At 39.6% G+C, this 20,369-nt stretch overlaps 2 protein-coding genes across 4 annotated transcripts in view; one reads left to right on the top strand and one right to left on the bottom strand.

Moving 5' to 3' along the window:
- fli1 (Fli-1 proto-oncogene, ETS transcription factor) overlaps positions 1-5,197 on the top strand; it is a 55,446-nt gene extending 50,249 nt beyond the window's left edge. For all 3 annotated transcript variants that reach the window (XM_057838647.1, XM_057838648.1, XM_057838651.1), the window contains 2 exons: positions 2,421-2,468; positions 2,564-5,197. In XM_057838647.1, the coding sequence (XP_057694630.1) occupies positions 2,421-2,468; positions 2,564-3,093 (578 nt within the window). In that variant the 3' untranslated portion in view covers positions 3,094-5,197. The remainder of the gene's footprint in view (positions 1-2,420; positions 2,469-2,563) is intronic.
- A 906-nt stretch (positions 5,198-6,103) lies between these two features.
- Positions 6,104-10,753, bottom strand: kcnj1a.1 (potassium inwardly rectifying channel subfamily J member 1a, tandem duplicate 1). The gene is made up of 2 exons (XM_057838652.1): positions 10,643-10,753; positions 6,104-8,917 (listed from the first exon to the last, which is right to left on the bottom strand). Exon 2 carries the CDS (start codon positions 8,897-8,899, stop codon positions 7,778-7,780), a length of 1,122 nt encoding a protein of 373 aa, XP_057694635.1. The 5' UTR covers positions 8,900-8,917; positions 10,643-10,753; the 3' UTR covers positions 6,104-7,777.
- Positions 10,754-20,369: the final 9,616 nt, after the last annotated feature.

The raw sequence follows: 20,369 nt of genomic DNA, 5'->3' as shown, positions 1-20,369 counted from the left end.
CTAATTATTGAAGCTTTGAAAATTTTTTTTTTTTTTTCACCATTCTTATTTGATGTACAACTTCAACTGTTCAACAGTCCAGTGTAACTGTTGCAACTTGCAGAACATTTGAATACACCGGCCATTGAGAAAGAGCTCAAGGGTTTCACAAGTTACCGACAAACCTCAGGTTCTGAGCTGTAGACCTGGGGATAATAAATATTTGTAATTACAAAAGATTTAACGATCAAATTAATGATAATGATAAATTCAAATAAAATACAGAGTTGTGGCAATTTACATAATTCAATTTCAATTTATTCAATTTTATTTTATCTGTATAGCCCTATATCACAACAAGGTTGTCTCAAAGGGCTTTGCAGAGGCAATGTGATACACAGTTAGAAACCGCAGATGAAATAAATAGTAGGGCTGTCAAACGATTAAAATTTTTAATCGAGTTAATTACAGCTTAAAAATTAATTAATCGTAATTAATCACAATTAATCGCAATTCAAACCATCTATAAAATATGCCATATTTTTCTGTAAATTATTGTTGGAATGGAAAGATAAGACACAAGATGGATATATATATTCAACATGCGGTACATAAGGACTGTATTTGTTTATTATAACAATAAATCAACAAGATGGCATTAACATTATTAACATTCTGTAAAGCGATCCATGGATAGAAAGACTTGTAGTTCTTAAAAGATAAATGTTAGTACAAATTATAGAAATTTTATATTGAAACCCCTCTTAATGTTTTCGTTTTAATAAAATTTGTAAAATTTTCAATCAAAACTAAACTAGTAGCCCGCCATTGTTGATGTCAATAATTACTTACACAATGCTCATGTGTAAGCCTATAAAATCAGTCACACCCAAGCGCCAGCAGAGGGCAGCAAAACTTCACAAAACACAATTAACAAGTGGGCATTCACTGTACTGTCATTTAAATCTGTCTGAGCGGGGCATGTGCGTTAATGGCGTCAAATATTTTAACGTGATTAATTAAAAGAATTAATTACCGCCCGTTAACGCGATAATTTTAACAGCCCTAATAAATAGAGATAAAATGAATAAAGGTCAAGTCCTGTTAACGCTCGATTGAATAACTAGTTTAAAAGTCATTCAGTGACTTGAAAATGCAACTATGACTTTAAATTAACTATGACTTTGAATTAAGCACTTACCATAAAGATTTGCCTGACACCTGCGGGTTCTCCTGTTAAGTGTCACAGCACAGATGCCCATCTTCAGGGTGCGCGCTGCTGTGACGTCACACGTCGACCGTTAAATTTGATATTTTGAGCGAGTCCGGTCTGCACGGTCCCAGAACATTGCATAAACATTCGGACTGTTCGATTGATGATCCTGGCTGCATCTGTCGCACTGACGTTCAGTCGGCATGATTGCTATGTTTATCTGGTGAGTTGAGGCAGTATCCGACTGTAGTGGACCAAACATACACGCGGACACTGGTATTTCAACTTAGGTAAAAATTCAATTTAATAAAGTCACAAAACAAACAGTTTAACACAAACCTTGGGCCCATTATAAAAGAGGCCAACATAACAAAAAGGCTTCAACCAAACTAACCTCACCTCCAGACACATCTCTCTGGCCGTTTAAATCAGGGCGGACTCTACTAACGACCACCTAAAGGAGGTATGACAAATTAGCCAAACATTGTCAACTTAATAAAACAACAACAGATGGAAAATATACATATATTCAAACAATAATTAACTAATTTGCATTTAAACAAACAGGGAAAACTTTACTCCAAACAATCATAATTAAATTAACTTAAATAACCCCCCCTTCAGAATAGTAGTTGCCAGATCTTACACAGCTGTGGCCGTTAACTCAAATTGGCAAATAAAATCTAATAAGCATTCAGACAAATATTAACTAAAGTGTGCACCCATTAGAAAATATATGTCCAAAAAAATATCACATAAATAATGAACTAAATCTTGAAACACTAAATTGTGGTGGTGGTAGTGGTAGCCACCACACTGACACACAGTCACCTGCTATCTGGGATCACAGATGATCTGCTTTTGAACTTTGTGTCCATAACAGTCCGGATTGTTCTTTTTTTCATTGCCCTGAAGACGCTACATCCACAATTTCCAAAAACAATTTGAAATATGGACTAATCAGACCACAGAACTGTTTTCCTCTTTGCATCAGTCCATCTTAGATGAGCTTGAGCCCAGAGAAGCTGGCAGCGTTTTCATTGCATAGGAGATTTTTAAGTTGCACGAATAGAAGTAAATGCAGCTTAACTGTATTTACTGATATTGGTGTTTCTAGTACTTCACTATCCAAGTTAAAATGATTAACCGCTCATCTATGCCAATTAGTTACATTCATTGCCAATTAGATTCCTTTTCATGAGCATTACGAGTGTACTTTTGTTCTCAGATCCTTACCAGATACTTGGTCCTACCAGTAGTCGTCTGGCCAATCCCGGTAAGAAATTTGTAATCTAAAGCATAGAAATAATTTTTCATGAAAGAAAGTTTTAAGTGTGTCCCTTATTCAACAATGATTATTCTCATCTTCAGGTTCAGGACAGATCCAACTTTGGCAGTTCCTTTTGGAGCTCCTGTCCGACAGTGCCAATGCTGGCTGCATCACCTGGGAGGGAACCAACGGCGAGTTTAAAATGACGGACCCGGACGAGGTGGCGCGACGATGGGGCGAGCGCAAGAGCAAGCCCAACATGAATTATGACAAACTGAGCCGTGCGCTGCGCTATTACTATGACAAAAACATCATGACAAAGGTGCACGGCAAACGTTATGCCTATAAATTCGACTTCCATGGCATTGCCCAGGCGCTTCAGCCACATCCCACTGAGTCCTCAATGTACAAATATCCTTCGGACCTAGCCTATGTGCCTTCTTATCACAGCCACCAGCAGAAAGTCAACTTCGTTTCCCCTCACCCTCCGTCCATGCCAGTTACCTCCTCCAACTTTTTCGGACCAACTGCTCCATACTGGAGCTCACCCACTGCTGGTATTTACCCCAGTCCGAACGTCCCTCGCCACCCGAGCACCCATGTGCCTTCCCATCTGGGCAGTTACTATTAACCACCTCTATCTAATCATCCACTAGCCAAGCCCACAATTGCTGACCTGCACTCCCAATGACGCTATACCTGAATGAAGGCAAGAAGAGGTATGATAAAATTGGAGATGATTTTATATTTGTTAAGATTTTTTTAAATAACTGGATGGTCTGATCCAAATGGAATACTACTTACTTTTACAAGACTTGATATTTTGGACAGTGCCTTTATCTTCCACATCCTCCTGAAAGCTGCGCCCCGTTTCTCTTCAAAACCTTTGCCAAGCCAAAGTCTGAGGACAGAAGAGCAATCATGTCTGCCTCCTCAGCCCAGACATGGCCCTTTATTTACGGGTCTCAATCTTCATCCTCCTGAGTACATTGCAGCCATTATGCTTGAAAGCATCTGCTCTTTCCACCATCTACAACCTTGTCGGGGTTTGTTATTCCCACCACATCGAGGCCTTCATCTTTTTTCCCACTGCCTCTACTCGTCCATCTGTATCATTTTATGTGTGTAGAGAGTCTTCTGGAATTTGAAGAAGAAGGAGCCCCCTCTCTCCACACACACATACACAAGATGCAGACATTTCACAGCACTGAATGAAAGTTGGCAACTGGAATATGCCATTCACAATTTAATTTATCTTTCAAACTGGAAGGCGAGAGGGGAGTTCAATAGCAGAGAAGGAAGTGCTGTATGTCTGGTGAACTGTCAGTTGTAGTTTAAAAGCTTTCTGTGTTGCGTGTGGAGTTAATGATGGGTGATATGTACAGCTCCGTTGTGCTTTGGAAGATGAGTCGAGGCGTAATTGAAGCAATTTGGCAACAAGTCTACCCAGACCGACGCACCCGGCTATGAAAAGTTTACCGCGTTGTCGCCTCAAAGCCATGTTTTCTCTCGACCGTATCAGTATTAATGTGAATGTTGTCCAGTTTGTCTTAAAAGAGGATGCAAAATCAATGATTGTCAGGTAAGGTTATTTTGTTAAAAAGGACCAAAGTTGTTTTTGATGTTTGTGTTTATTCTCAACTTTAAAAAGCCATTTTCTGCATTAATTATGGAGAGACAGTCTAACAAGACTGTAAATATAGAATAAGTCCATTACAATGAAGAGAATGCCTCCAATTTGCTTTGTGATGAAAACTGAATGAAACCCCAACAGTGTTAGTGTCATTGCTTAACTGCTGTTCTGCCCAATCTTCATTAGACTCGAAATATTCCCTGATGAAAAATCTGTCAATTTTTTATTTGTTTAATGACTGCCACTGTGTCTCATCTCCTTTTCGGGCGAGTCAGGATCATGTAGGTCACACTGAGAAGTGGCTTTCTCAATTTGTTGTGTTAGTCAACGTTATCAAGTTGCATATTACCAGGGCTGGATCCTAGTTTGAGAGCAGCATGTAAGCTTGAATGTTAGTATCTCACTGATCTAAAGGCCTGATAAACATGCACATGGATTTCCTCCTCGTATAATCGCATCATATCATAATCTTTCTTCAGGTGTTCTTCATGACCAGTAAGTGAAGTGGATACTTCAAAATAAATGACTTTTGAATAAGTTTAATGGAGAACAAAACCGATTTAAAATATGATGAGGTGAAACAAAGAATTCCTCAGATTCGCAAACGCTGTGCGTTTGTCAGACCTACGTTTTATTATTTTATATGCATCAGTCCACAAGGCATTAAAGCAACTTACTGTATAAATTATGCAGAGTTATTTTCATATGTAAGTCAGTATTAAAAAGAGACAAGATAATTAATACGAGTTGACCTCGGTCAAAAAATGCAAACCTTTGAAGTCCATTTCTGCTCAGTAGTTTGTTCAGCATTTTAAGTGTTTTTATATTTGTAAATTTGGGCACCACATTTTTTAGCATTTTTTGTTTGTTTGTTTGTTTCATTCTTATTGTTTTTATTTTTAAGAGCGTGTGTAACATCCTAAGTGCCTTTTTGTGCACAAGCATTTTTTTAAACAATTCTCCAAAAGGTGACTGCTTCAATCAATAACAATAGACCATTTGACTCTGTATGTGACATTTGTCAGGATAGGTTTTCATGTAGTCCTCAAAATGTTTGAAATAAAGATATTGTATGTAAATTAATAAAACTAGCATGAGCATCCACAGGCTACTATCTTAAATAAAAGGGAACCTGGAATTTTCAATGCACCCTGGCCATTCCTTTTAGTTACCAAAAAAGATCAAAAGGGATCTGTACTACTCTTATCTCTTAACTAACCAATGCATAAATATATTATTATTATTGTCATTCCTGCAATGTATGAAGTTATACCTTTTGAAAAAGGGCTTTTGTATAGGAAAATGTGACAAATAAATGTTTTTACCTCGCAAGTTCTCTCTTGTTACCTATCAATGGCTTTAGCATTATTTCCACAACAAAGTAGCCACTTTTAATTTTGAGAATGTTATTTATTTATTTATTATTTTTTAAACATAATTATTTATTCATCTACTTAACACATTTATGCTGAGAAGAAGGTCTCACAAAAAGAAAAAGCAACCTTTGCATGCTGTATTGGTCAGTATTGAAAGTCTTATCCAACTGGAAAGTAATGTGTAACTGAATCTATCCATTCTCTGAGATGCTTGTGCTCACATATAATAGTGATGAATCTGATGACTGTGGAAATGTGACTACTACTTTGTTCAGAAGTTAAATTTCTCATTCAGTCGTATCTTACTTAACTCATCGGCTGCCACTTGACAACGATAAATGAATTGGAAAGGCTGAAAAAAATGACTCGTCATACGTTGCCACTCTCCCAGGTCAAATGCATGGAACATTGAGCGTCTACTTGTGAATAGAGGTCTATCACCGTCAATGGCATCGAAAGAGTTTATGAATCGACGTTGTCATCACATAAGGCCACTCTTTGTAATCTAAATATGATGTTCTTTTCAGCTGTGGGATCGCTTTCTTCAACAAGTATATTTCAATTTTTAAATGTCTCAAAAAAGGTTGAGAAACATGGAATTAGAACAACATTCACTACTAGCTGCCTGCACTAATAGTTGTGTGTGTATATTTTCACAACTTCACTTTGTTTGGGTGAAAATTCAGCTAGCTTTGTGTTGCAATGATGTTTTTTCATTAATTTGTACTAGTGCTCAGTCCCACAGCAATATGGCCACACAGAAATAATGTTTACAAGCCAGACGCCAGTGAATTAGATAACATGACCACTTATCGCATCTGAAAAGAAATGACAAAATTTGGGCCGTGATGTTTGCATGCCACCTACACAATGCCTACCACAGAGTTATTATGTTATTTTACTTAGCAACCAATCATTCATTTATCTTCCGTACTGCCCATCTTCAGGAGGGTCATAGGGGTGCCAGCAAACTATAGGCATTAGGCACGGTACACCTTGAACTGGTTCGAGCCAAAACCAGGGCACATAGAGACAAACAACCTTTCACACTAATGATGACACCTACGGATAATTTGGAGTGGTCAAGCACCTAGCATGCATGTTTTCGGGATGCGCGACGAGTATGCAAACTCAAAACAGGAAGGCTAAAAGTTTAACACTTGATTCAAGATTTGAATGTGAAAAAAAAAATTGAAACTGAAAAAATAAGATCTGAAAGTGAAAAAAAAAATGTTTGAACCTGAAAATATCAATTGGAAAAAGTAAAAATTTCGCTTTTGAAAGATTCAAGAATAAAACTTAAACATTCAGTTTCCCCCAAAAAATGTTCAATCGTTTCTTTTTTTTTTCAGATTATAAAACTTTTGGCCTTGATTTAACACCATAATAACCCACTGTACCGCCGGAACCCATCATTTTTTAAATTTATATAACATTTTGATTCGTATCTAATTCATCATAATTTTGGGCATCTCTTTCTTCATCAATCCCTGATCCAAAATGCAAAGCTGATCTTCCTCTGACAAAGATGCACCTTACCACTAAGTTTGACGGCCATTCGATTCATCATATCTGAAGTCAGGCAGACAGACAGATTGCAGTGAAATACAATGTAATAATAATTTTAGGTGGAGAGCACGGTCTTGAGTGCAAAATATTTTTATTACAGCTGTTTCCCCCCTGAGATAAATTACAAAAAAAAGACAAAAATAAAACATACAAATACAAATTTGCTTCCTTCTCTAGTACAGGCTGCATGCAGCAATATATTTAAGTGTTTCCTGAGAACATTGTTCTCCCGCTAGGTTCCACTCAAATATTCCACATTAAACTTGTGCGAGTACCAGTGCTGGACTCGATAAACAAAGGCTAATGTTACAAATCCAAGTGTCTTTTTGTGCATCAAAACTATTCTGGCATGAATTATTTAAACAGCCACACATATTGCCTCTCATCCATGTCAAGTAAGGTTCTTACACAGGATAGTCTTTTGCTATGCTCACAAAGCCCAATGTTCTGGGACCGAAATAAATTAGTGATTCACCTACATTCACAGTAAGCACAATTGTGAGGTATACAGTATTTCTTATATGAGAGGAGGACCTGTATTCGTCCTTTTTTTTCCCTCTAGAATTTCAACTAAGCCCTTCTAATTACATGGCAAACGTTTTGCATAAGGTTTTTTGTTTTATATGCATAAAAGATATGTTCAACATTTAACATTTATATGCTTGTTTCTCAAACGTTACTTAAGGGGGAGATGAAAAGACATCTACCAGAGGGTCTTTTTCACAGTCTCTTTGGTCTTACATCTTGGTGATATTTGAAGGATCATGGATATCAATCACCTCAAAGCCCTGGTTGTCAAGTCCATCTTTGAAATGGTGGTGATGACCCTTGATGTTGTGGAAACAGTAGGCACAGTGTGCAGTGGCCACAGGCACCACCTTGGAAAAGTTGGAGAAATCCACCCTGTATTTACCTTCTTTGCTACGTGAGATGATGGGCAGGAAATTATAGCCCCACATGATCTCCTGAGGAATAAATGAGGTTCGGACCTGACATGAAGAGCTGGTAGACTCAGCTGTACCGTCCAAGAACACAACCAGTTCAAATTCTTGCTTGTGTAATGTGTCTACAGCCATTTCAAAGAATGGGCTGCTTTTGTTAATAATGTGATAAAGTGTGAGCGGACACACAAAAAAAAGGTTGTCCTTTCCAGCGTCCACCATGAAGTCAATGTTAACTTGATCCATGATGATTGTCTCGCCGTCTGCTGTATTGGTTGTTCTGAGCATTTTACCATAGATTTGGCTTCCTATCATAAGGGTCTTGCGAAGGTTGGCAACACGTATTGACAAGCAGAGTGTGCCATTCTTTGGGCTGATAACTGCCATGTCACTAAATGAAATGGTCTTAGCTCTCTTTTTAGGCAAGGAAATTTTGGATAATATAATTCCGCACATGAAACAGTTGACAATTGCTCCAAGGAGAGACTGGATAACAAGAAGGGCGACAGCTCCAGGGCACACAGGAGTGAGGGCTCGGCCACCGTACCCAATGGTTGTTTGAGTTTCAAGAGAGTACAGGAATGCAGTAGTGAGTCCGTCAACATTATCGACACAAGGCGTGTGGTTCGTTGGAGGCGACTGCCACGTCAGATCTCCGTTACTACGGGCAATCCAGTACCACAGCAAGCCAAAAATGAACCAGCTCAGGGTGAAAGACGCAATGAAGAAGAAGAGCACAAAACGCCAGCGGATCTCCACAAATGTGGTCCAGAAATCGGCCAGGAAAGCAAAGTGTTTACTGTACTTGATGTTTCCATATTCAATGTTGCAATGGCCATCTTTTGTCACTAGCCTGGTTCTACGACTCCTTCGCTCAGCCAGGTAATCTTGGAGATGCTTGCCTAAAGGTCCAAACATTTTCTGCAAGTCCACAACCTTAAAGACACAAGAATAAACAATGATCAATACAAGGTTCATTTCCTTCATGTACAGTTTAATTATTTAATTTAGCAGGCCAGATAATAGATACCAATCAATATTTAAACTATAAACACACCACAAATAGCCCAATAAACCAATCAAGAGGAACACTTAATTCATTGCCTGCCATTGATAACGATAGAGGTCCAGTTCATTTGAACTGGGAGGACTGGCTGGGAATGCTCATTTTTCAGTGCCATTGAGGATGTTAGACGTCCAATACTTAATGACTCGAAGGGGCGAATGAATGAAGTCAAAATGGATTGGACAGCATTGGATGTCTTAAAACACTACATGTAGAAAAAGTCCAACTAAAATAAATTTGTAAGTATGGGTAGAAAACAAACTGTTCAGATAACTCATAAGTTCAAGCACAATTCACTCACTGAGTCTCCCAAATAACTATGTTCCTACTTTTGCCGAGTCACGTTACAAACAAATGTGATCATACGCTTGTCCGTGAGTCTTAATTAGTACAAAACAGTCTGTACAGAGTGTTGAGGTGTTTCAGCCTTCAAAGCTCACCTTTCATTTTCCCTCCCTCTCTTATTCGTGGACCTTGAAATGTCTTTTCTAAATGCAATAATTTCTTATCTGCAATTATGGGAAAACAACACTTAGTCCCTTGATATCAAAAAGGTTTTTTAGCATTTGTTTTTGGTATGTCACAAGTGTTATACACAGATGGGGTCTAAATATGATGAATATTTACATCCTCTTCTGTGATTCAAATCAACATCAGTTTATTAAATCATTATGTATAATCTAAATAATCATTATGTATAATCTAAAATATTTTCAATATTATGACTTCAGGATCTAAAACTGCTCAAAACGTTTATTTCAATTACTCTTAATCATGTGTGGTCTTTGCACATGCACTTAGAATTGAATTTAAAGGTGAAAAAAAATTCTTGTCAGTAGTACAAAATCCATTTTGCCCATGAGCTCCAGGACAGTTTGATGTAATGTTTTTTAAAACTCAACTGTACATAAATATTAAGATGGTATACGTGTAGTTAAACCATAATAAAACAATGAAAATTTTAAAAACATCCGCAATAAAAAAAATAAAATAAAAAAACTCATGTCAACTATTGACAGCACGTTATGCAAAATGCTAACTTGCTGGTACACTTCAGAACGGCTTTATAGTCTTGTGGTTTGTTAGGTTATTTTTTTTTGTATTTTATTTTATTTTTAAAGACATCTTGTGCCAGAATCAACAATGAAGGACCAGAATGTAATAAATAAATGAACTGAAGAAGTGCATGAAACCTGCAGTCTGGAGGCCTTCAAAAGCAAGACATCCAGTAAAGGTTTTTGCAAAGGAATAGAACAAAATAACTACTCAAAGGTGTAAAACACTCAAGGAGAGAAACAAAAATCATTATGTTTGCAGTGACTGCCTCAAAAGATTGGGCAACAAAATACATCGCAAATCTATGTAAATTAAGTGTAACACCAATTTTTAAAAAACATTTTATAAGGAACAATTTAATGAGTTTTCAAATAGTTCATTCAAGCCATGAAAATGAAGCAATTCCTGATTTTGAGAGTAGCATTAACAATTACAGACAATATCTGGCTGCCTCATAAGTATTCAAAGTGTAGCTGATCTAACAAACAAATATATAAACTATGGCTTACCAGACCTAAATAATAGCCAAGTATGCTCACCTCTATTAATGTGAAGTAGTTTGAGGGACATCCAGCTAAGTGTTGATCTCTTGCTCCTCCTCTTTAGTCCTCTTCACAGTTGAATGGCAGAGTTTTATAGGTGTGTCTTCTTATGCCTGCTTTGCTGCACCTGAGTATATTTATACTGTCCTCCCGCGGCAGACCGGCCAGGTAGTGTTTACGCCCACAGAGACCTCAAGCATACCCCCCACCTTCAAATGCACGCACACATGCATAGATACTATTCCCCCTGGTTCTAACAAGTTGTGTTTACCCCACAGACGCCTGGCACCAAGGGCCAAGCTGACCTCATTCCTCTCCCTGTGCAAGCCCTTTATCTTGTATTCTTTATTCCTTTTTACAGTATGTTTATATCACACATTTCTGAATATAGCCCTACTGTTTGTCCATGGTAACTTTCATACCTTCGTAAGGATAAGCCGTATGGAAGATGAATGAATATGAATGGAAACACTTCATGGTGCATTATTTACCACCACTCCTATTATTGACTTGGGAGCCAAATGCCTGGCTGCAGTTCACCACTTATTTTAAAATTAACCTCAAGTGAAATAATACTAATGTTCTCTGCAAAAGATTAATTGATTTTTTTTTTTTAATAATTTGGTATTTTCATGGCATGTGGGATGTCACAAAATGCATCTCAAGGTTTTCACAATTGTCTACTCCTCCACTTCTTGTGTAATGCAGCAAAATAGAATTGTCGCTGTCAGTCAAAAATTGGTACAATGCCTTAACCGTAACTAAAGAACTGTGCTGTTATGAGAACATGGAAAAGAAAAGAAAGAGCTGATGTAGTAGGACAATGGCTGATGGGAGATAAAAGGGAAGATGCTCCATGTCTAAAAACATTATCTAAATGGGGAAAATCTGAATGCTGAGGGGAGAAATGTTGTGAACTTAAACCCGAGAGACAATCTTTGTTTGTAAACGTTTCAAAAAAACATCTTCATTATTACATCACGAGTTGCATTAGCAAACAGAGCCACCATGTTTCTGTTTCTGTTAATCCATGCCCTTGTAAAACAATATAAAGCATTAGCCATTCAAAGCTCTTTTATTTTTTTATTGTTTGATCAACTCTCCCATTTGTGATGCCTTTTATTGAGACTAATGGGCCTGCAAACATCTATCGTTGCCCCATTGATCGCCGGGCTGGTTTGGCAACTTGGGAAGTTACTGTGAGTAATTCAGGAGAATGGTCAATCGGTGAAACGATAATGATAACAACCACCAAAATAAAATAAAGCATGTTTGTATGGAGCACTGCTATGAAATAAAAATGATTATCAAGACACAGTCATGATTGAAAAACAAATAATGTTGCCATGTTGTCATTATTTTGTAATCGTGGTAATTGTGAAGTGAGAAGAGTGTGAAGAGTGAACCGAACACAAATAGTAGTTTGCATTACAAAATGCTATTTTCAATTAATAGCCTAAAATGCCCCAAAACATCACTGCTCTAGAGGAGAATGGCAGAATGGGTTAAAATACCAGCAACAGTGTGTGAAAAGCTTGTGAAGAGTCACAGAAAACGTTTGGGCTCCGTTATTGCCAACAAAGGGTACATAACAAAGTTTTAAGATGAACTTTTGGTATTGACCATATACTTATTTTCCACCATGATTTGCAAATAAATTCTTTAAAAATCAAACAATGTGATTTTCTGTTTTTTTTTTTTCCACATTCTGTCTCTCATGGTTGAGGTTTACCCATGTTGACAATTACAGGCCTCACTAATATGTTCAAGAGGGAGAACTTGCACAATTAGTGGTTGACTAAATACTTATTTGCCCCACTGTATATATGCTATGGCAGCATTTGTGTATATGCTGCCACAGCAGATTCATGGTGCTTTAAGCCCCGAACTATTTTTAATTTGTCCGTTTTACCCTGGAAACCCCCCTTTACAGACGCGGCGCAACCGCTTTTGTTTTAACCCAGCCATAAAATGCAGGTAATTATTTATATTTATTATTCAAATTATCTATCATTGTTAGCTTAGAATCATTAAATCCATCCATCCATCCATTATCTTCCGCTTGTTCCGGGGTCGGGTCGCGGGGCAGCAGCTTTAACAGGGAAGCCCAGACTTCCCTCTCCCCAGCCACTTCAACCAGCTCCTCCGGCGGGATCCCAAGGCGTTCCCAGGCCAGCCGAGAGACATAGTCTCTCCAGCGTGTCCTGGGTCGTCCCCGGGGCCTCCCGCCGGTGGGACATGCGAACCAGATGCCCGAGCCACCTCAGCTGGCTCCTCTCTACACGGAGGAGTAGTGGCTCGACGCCGAGTCCCTCCCGGATGACCGAGCTTCTCACCCTATCTCTAAGGGAGAGCCCGGACACCCTGCTGAGGTAACTCATTTCGGCCGCTTGTATCCGGGATCTTGTTCTTTCGGTCACGACCCAAAGCTCGTGACCATAGGTGAGGGTAGGAATGTAGATCGACTGGTAAATCAAGAGCTTTGCCTTTCGGCTCAGCTCCCTCTTCACCACTACGGACCGGTGCAGAGTCCGCATTACTACAGACGCTGCACCGATTCGCCTGTTGATCTCCCGCTCCCTCCTACCGTCACTCATGAACAAGACCCCAAGATACTTGAACTCCTCCACTTGGGGCAGGATCTCATCCCCGACCCGTAGAGGGCACTCCACCCTTTTCCGACTGAGGACCATGGTCTCGGATTTGGAGGTGCTGATCTTCATCCCAACTGCTTCACACTCAGCTGCGAACCGCTCCAGTGAGAGTTGGAGGTCACGGCTTGATGAAGCCAACAGCACTTAATCATCTGCAAAAAGCAGAGATTCAATGCTGAGGTCACCAAACCGGACGCCCTCAACGCTTCGGCTGCGCCTAGAAATTCTGTCCATAAAAATTATGAACAAAATCGGTGACAAAGGGCAGCCTTGGCGGAGTCCAACCCTCACTGGGAACGAATTCGACTTACTGCCGGCAATGCGGACTAAACTCTGACACCGGTCGTACAGGGACCGAACAGCCCTTACTAAGGGGCTCGGTACCCCGTACTCCCGGAGCACCCCCCCACAGGACTCCCCGAGGCACACAGTCGAACGCCTTCTCCAGATCCACAAAACACATGTAGACTGATCGGGCGAACTCCCATGCACCCTCGAGGACCCTGCCGAGGGTGTAGAGCTGGTCCACTGTTCCACGGCCGGGACGAAAACCACACTGCTCCTCCTGAATCCGAGATTCGACTTCCCGACGGACCCTCCTCTCCAGCACCCCTGAATAGACTTTACCGGGGAGGCTGAGGAGTGTGATCCCTCTATAATTGGAGCACACCCTCCGGTCCCCCTTCTTAAAAAGGGGGACCACCACCCCGGTCTGCCAATCCAGAGGCACTGTCCCCGATGTCCACGCGATGTTGTAGAGACGTGTCAGCCACGACACCCCTACAACATCCAGAGCCTTTAGGAACTCCGGGCGGATCTCATCTACCCCCGGAGCCTTGCCACCGAGGAGCTTTCCAACCGCCTCAGTGACTTCAACCCCAGAGATCGAAGAGCCCACCTCGGAGTCCCCAGACTCTGCTTCCTCAAAGGAAGGCGTGTCGGTGGAATTGAGGAGGGCCTCGAAGTATTCTCCCCACCGGCTCACAACGTCCCGAGTCGAGGTCAGCAGCACACCATCTTCACAATACACAGTGTTAATGGTGCACTGCTTTCCTCTCCTCAGGTGCCGGATGGTGGACCAGAATTTGGACCAGAAAAAGTCGTTTTCCATGGCCTCGCCGAACTCCTCCCATGTCCGGGTTATAATTAAATTATGTCTAATATTTTGTTTAAAAATAAATAAATAAATAAATAAATAAATAAACGACTTTAAAAAATTATTCACTCGCATATTTTTAAACTTTTATACAAATTACACAATGAAAAAAAATGGAGTCTGTAAATAACTCATGGATATCTACCTCAAAACTATCGTTTAATTGTATTTTTTTTGTTAATGACACATTTTCTCCGATATGTTAGATGATAAGTAATTGATCCAAACAAAGAAAAATTGAAAAAAAAACGTTTAAAAGGTAAAAGGGGAAAATCTGGATCTGCGATTTCTGCATCGCGACCCTTGTTATATTATCATGTTTCACCTATAAAATCCCCAAAAAATCCAGCTGTGGCCATTCACAGCTGTGTCTTGACACTCAGTGATACATGTGACATGGAGTTTTTGATCGAAACAAGGTAAGTACACGATAATATCTTGTTGAGATCATGGCGTCTTAAATTATTCTCTCGCGTGCTCTCAACTCCAGTTAGGATTTTGCTGTTTAATTTTTTTTTTTTTTTTTTAAATGCCCTCCTGTTCAAAATTTGTCTTTCCCCTGAAAATTGAGATTTTAAGCTTTCCAAAGATGCATCACACATGCATATAGGACAATTTTGAAATTTGGCCAAATTGGGGGTCTCACAGCGGAACCTCAAGTCACTTGAGTGTTTTCCGCCATATATATATAATCAAATACATGTGCAGAAACATGCCCACGATAAATGAAAACACTAACAGTTAAACGTAAAGTAAAAATAAATACAGTATTTTGACAGACCTTTGAATGAGTATAATGAGATGTTAATTCCTGTACAATGAAATTACATCAAAATTAAATACATTTTAAAAAGTTGATAGCATAAATTACGCTCGTCCCTCTGTTCAAGTAGAGTTTGGGTGAGTAAAAAAGAAGTAGCACAAAATGGAGAATGTGCACTATTGTGTGTGTGCGTGTGTGTTTTTCCACACTAACTCAGCGAACGCCAATTACGTACGTGTCTCAAACTAATGATAAACAATTGAATATTCCCCCTCCTCCCACCATTTGGAATGGATTTAAGGACAAAGGCGGTTTCTGTATCAGTTTCTGTCGATCATCCTAAAGTCTCTGGGAGATAACTCTTGTGCTGTGTGCGCGTATTGAATGTTACATTTGCTTTGTGGTGATAGCACTGAAGTTGCCTGAATTCTAGTGATTTTGACTCTTTTTGACGCTTGGAAACATTTGGCTACAAAACATGTTCAGTACAGTTACTGAGAGAAAACAGCCTTATGGATTATAATAAGGAGCACTGATTAGGCCAAATGTTTTAATTCACTCTGCTATAAATTAATAAAAGGTCTAGAGTTTTGATTAAAATTGGTTAATATTCAATGATGGGTTCGACAGGTTGAGTTGAAATGTCAGGGGGCTTGTCACATTCATTTTAATGTATTTGCTTTGGTTGCACTGAGAAATGGAGGGAAGGATTTTCACTGATGGTAGCTATTTTGCTGGGTCATCATATCACTGAGCATCCATATTACATATTCATCATTCACAGGGAAAAAATGGGCAGGTTCTAAAAGCCAACCGTTTGCAAGCCCGGGCTTAAAAAATGTGCTTTTGCAGCATTTCCCCCATTTATTGTACTAGATACGAGCATTAAATTATTGTTGAGCACACATCCTCATAATTTTTATTCCTTGTTTGTTGTTTGTTTGAGAAAGATTACTTTTGTCTGGAATATTCATGGACGGAGTTCTTGAGGTCATTAGAATCCCAGGATCTGCAATTCAAGTATTGACGCCTTTGGCTGCAACGTGCATATCAATAGGAGCCTGTAGGCGATAGCTCTAGGCTGCCATGCCTGTACGAGCATACGGCTGAGAATAGAAGCCCGGGGGGTTCGTGGGAAATTTCCACTTGCACGTCCACTCACTGATGGAAAGAAAAAGAAAGACAACCTCTGAAAACCTCCAAATGAGCATGCGCTTACATTGATGATGTTGAATTTTCTAATACACTCAATGATATAGGGAGCTTTTCAAAGTCACCTGTTGAATGAATGTATTTTTCTTAGTTTCAGGAAAAGTTTCAGACTGTCACCAATGTAGATGAATGTAATAGGCTTGTCAAAATGTGAAATCGCCACAGTATCGGCTTGAACTGTTTCTCTTCCATGACAACATCCCATTTCCTCCTTTACAGTACAGTAGTTCACAATCAACATTCCTTACATAACATGACAAAACCATAAAAAATTTAATTAAAGGAGTGCCAATTATTAAGTTGGTGGTTAACAGAGCCACCAAAAAAGTGGTCACCAAAAAAAAAAAAAAAAAAAAAAAGACTCTTTATGAATGTCCAACTTTAAATTCTTATTGGTTAAAAAGGAAACTTTGATTATTATAGTATTATAGAATTCATGCAGAATTCATGTAACTGGGCAAAAACATGGAGTAAGCAAGGCAGCCAAGACTCAGTCACTCCAGAAGATGACTATAACAAACCTTTAGAAAGAAATTAAATCATTTTCATTTAAGTTGGAAAAGACGCTCAATGCTTCTGATGATTTTTAGGCAGGCAAAGAAGGCTCAAACGGCCCCCAGGAGATATCCCTTATGAAAAGAGGCACCTGGAAGCACAGGATTAAGCAAAGATGGTACTCTCGTACGAAGTCTCTGTCCCATGAGTAATTATACTGGACTGTATTTATTCTGCAAAGGAGTAGCTCTGCAGGAGATCAAAGCTAGAAAGAGATCATCTGCCTTTTTCAGCAGTCCAGTATTCACAGCATGTTTCCATTCAGCATTGCCTTGATATTGTGGGCTGCTTATAACGTGATGAAATCCTTATGAATCTGCAAATGCTTTGAAAGTGGTACCAGAAAGTGGTGTCTTATGTGGCGTAACGTGCAAATATGGACCTCAGATGATGAATCAAATCGTTGGATCTTGCATAGTTAGTAGCACTATCTCCACATACCTTGACAAATAATCCAAGAAAAGCAGGTAGAGTCTATCCTAGGGCGTAGGTTTGGTCTAAACATTGGTAGGGATGATTTTACCGTAATGCACATAATACATACAATGATCCAATTAAGGGACAGCTCGCTTGACTTCATTGTTCCTTGGCGTGGCGGGCCTGACAGCAGTACTTTTGCAGGTTAGGAAGTTTAATGTTATACTAACTCTGATGCAGGTTGGACTTTCAGTAGCAAAATTAGTGGTGGTTCCCCCACTTCCACAACATTGACATCTTTTTACATGACTTACAGTGGCTGCTGCTGTCCGGAAAAAAAATACTTCTCGTATCCCTCCTCTCCGAAGGGGGCAGAGGAGGTGGCATTTTGTTGACATGAATCTGTTGGGGCATTGTGAGTATGTGTGTGTGTCTTTGTGGCAGGGTGGGGGGGGGGGGGGGGCTTCAACTCATCAGCCAACCAAAGGTTCGTTTGAGGGGGAACAAATGGACCGCTAATAAAATAAACGCTAACTGCACGTTTTTTCTCGCTTTTAACCAAGAATCGAGACTGTTTTACGTCCATATCTATAAAGAATTCTGGGATTCAAGCATTTATTCACAAGAATTTTCAACAGAAAAAGCTCTTTGTCTGTATGTCCACTCAGTCAGCTCTGACGGCCACACCAACAATGCTGGCAACTACGCCAGCCTTGAGCTCCCAGAGGGCACCTGGTCCTACACCAAAACTTACACAGACGGCCACAAGCAGATCTTTGTCTACTTTGACCCCGTGCTCCTTTGGAAGAACATCTACGGCAGATTTCAAAACAACAGCTGTGTGGTGCTGCCCTGCTGTCCTGGGACTGAAGTAAGTGGCCAGCATTATTCACTTTATAAAAAAGATGAATCAAAACACCTATCTTTCTAAAACAAACATGTTTTTTAGGGAGCCAGAGAGGATGAGGACGGCCCGTTTCTCAAGCCTGAAGGTGCTAGCCAGATGAAAGAACTACAAGTCCATCAAGGCCGGCTACAAGTTGACTCAGAGAGTGCTGGCGCGCTCTTCGATCGAGTTGCAGAGCGTCAGGCTAATCATGGCGGTCGTCAACGCCAAGACGGTCACCGGGCTGAGGGTTCTCGCCATGAACACGGGCAAGGAGGAACACAGGGACACGGAGATGGTCCTGGCGGTCCTCAAGCGGCCATCTCTCCCCATGGCCCATATGGCTTCCTTCGGAATATCGCTGTAGGACTCCCTGATGTGCAGAAAGCACAAAAGCACCTGCTGGAGTTCCTGGCGGGCCCTCTGCAACTGTTATGGTGCAAAGTTCTCCAAGGATGTTACTTCAGAAGCGAGGAACAACAAGGCCTTGGAGTGGCCGGCCGGCAGGAAAAGGAGCAGTGTCGAGGATGACAGAAAGGAGACGGCGAAGAACAGGGACTCCTACAAGTCAAGGGGACCAGAAAATGCAAGGCATAGAAAAAGGCTATGTGATTGTTGAAAGACGAGGCTCACATCCTGGTAACACTACATCGTTTATTTGCACTGCCTGAATTATAGTACTATCTCATAAGCATTTCATATTTATGTTTATTTCATACTTGCACGTCACTTTTGAGATTTTAACTTATCCAGCACTGTAAAGGAAGATGCTCCACAATAAATCGATTTATTCATTATTTATAATTGATTATGCATGTTTTCCTCAAGTATTAAGTTTCTGATGTTGAATTGAGTGATCTGTTAGCTGTTAAAAACTTGCAGTAAATTAAAAAAAAAAAAAAAATGAAATTGCTATTTTGGGCAAAAACTTATATGATATGTTAAATATTGCTATTCATCCTGAAAACATAGGTGATTATCTCTGCATTTGGTGATTTCATTGCATAAAGTGTAAAATCCGGGAATTTTATAGCCATTTTAAGTTTTGTTATACTTATATAAAAAATAGTTAATCGGGATTTTCCAAGGGAATAACTTTGAATTTCTTGATGCCGCTGCTGGTGGAGAGTCATATATGGCTAAGGTAGGTGCTTGTTTTGGTTTTAGGTCAGTAGCAGCTTTGGTTTTGAAAATATTTGAAGTTTTTGAAAATAGGCCCCCTAAGGATCGGCCCCGTTTCCCGTGTCATGTCATGTATTGTGAAGTCTATGTACAGTACCTACCAAATGTAATTTTCATCCGTCCAAAAATAACATTAATAATTAAAAGCAACTTTAATTCGGCACATAATTAATTTAATTAAACAGCCATGATATTAAAAAATATATAAATAAATGAAAAAAGGATCGATGCGTATACATCCCTAGAATATACCTCCAAATTTCATTCTAATTTGTCCACGAAAAACGGTGGTGTAGCAACTTTATAGAAGGTCATATGGAGCATCTCATCAGATGTTGCAAACAATTAGATTTCCAATTGGCATGACAGTAGTCTTTGTGCCCATTCCTCCATGTAATTTGACCATGTCTATTCTTTTTAAGGTATTCTCCTAACCTTCACATGTTTAAGTTCCCATAGTCAGAAAATGATTAAATGTTTAATTTAGCTGCCACTCAATATTCTGGGCCTGCATTGTGTTTCTTGTTCTGTCACAAATCTCCCACTCAGAGGACTTCAGCTTGACTGGGCAACTCACTCACTGGAATAAGCAAGTCAATGAAAGGGAAGGTGAAGATTTCTCCACTTCAAATCACTCCTTTCATTCATATCTTATTCTCAACATGGTCAGTGGCATGTGTGATAAGAAAACAGGATTGCACGTGTATGGAGTAAAATTACACCTATTGACAATGCAGCACTATTCATCTGCTTGAAGGGCAACAACACAGCCACCATATCAAATATCTACAGAGCCCCTAAATTGGGACATCAACAGAAATAAAATAAATTTAAACAACCGTACATTATCACTTATTTCTGGTTTCGGTTTTACAAGTTATTATTTCTATTTTCCTCCT

The sequence above is a fragment of the Corythoichthys intestinalis genome, chromosome 6 (genome assembly GCF_030265065.1).
Source record: "Corythoichthys intestinalis isolate RoL2023-P3 chromosome 6, ASM3026506v1, whole genome shotgun sequence".
Lineage (NCBI taxonomy): Eukaryota > Metazoa > Chordata > Actinopteri > Syngnathiformes > Syngnathidae > Corythoichthys > Corythoichthys intestinalis.
This window is presented reverse-complemented; position numbering and strand designations above follow the sequence as displayed.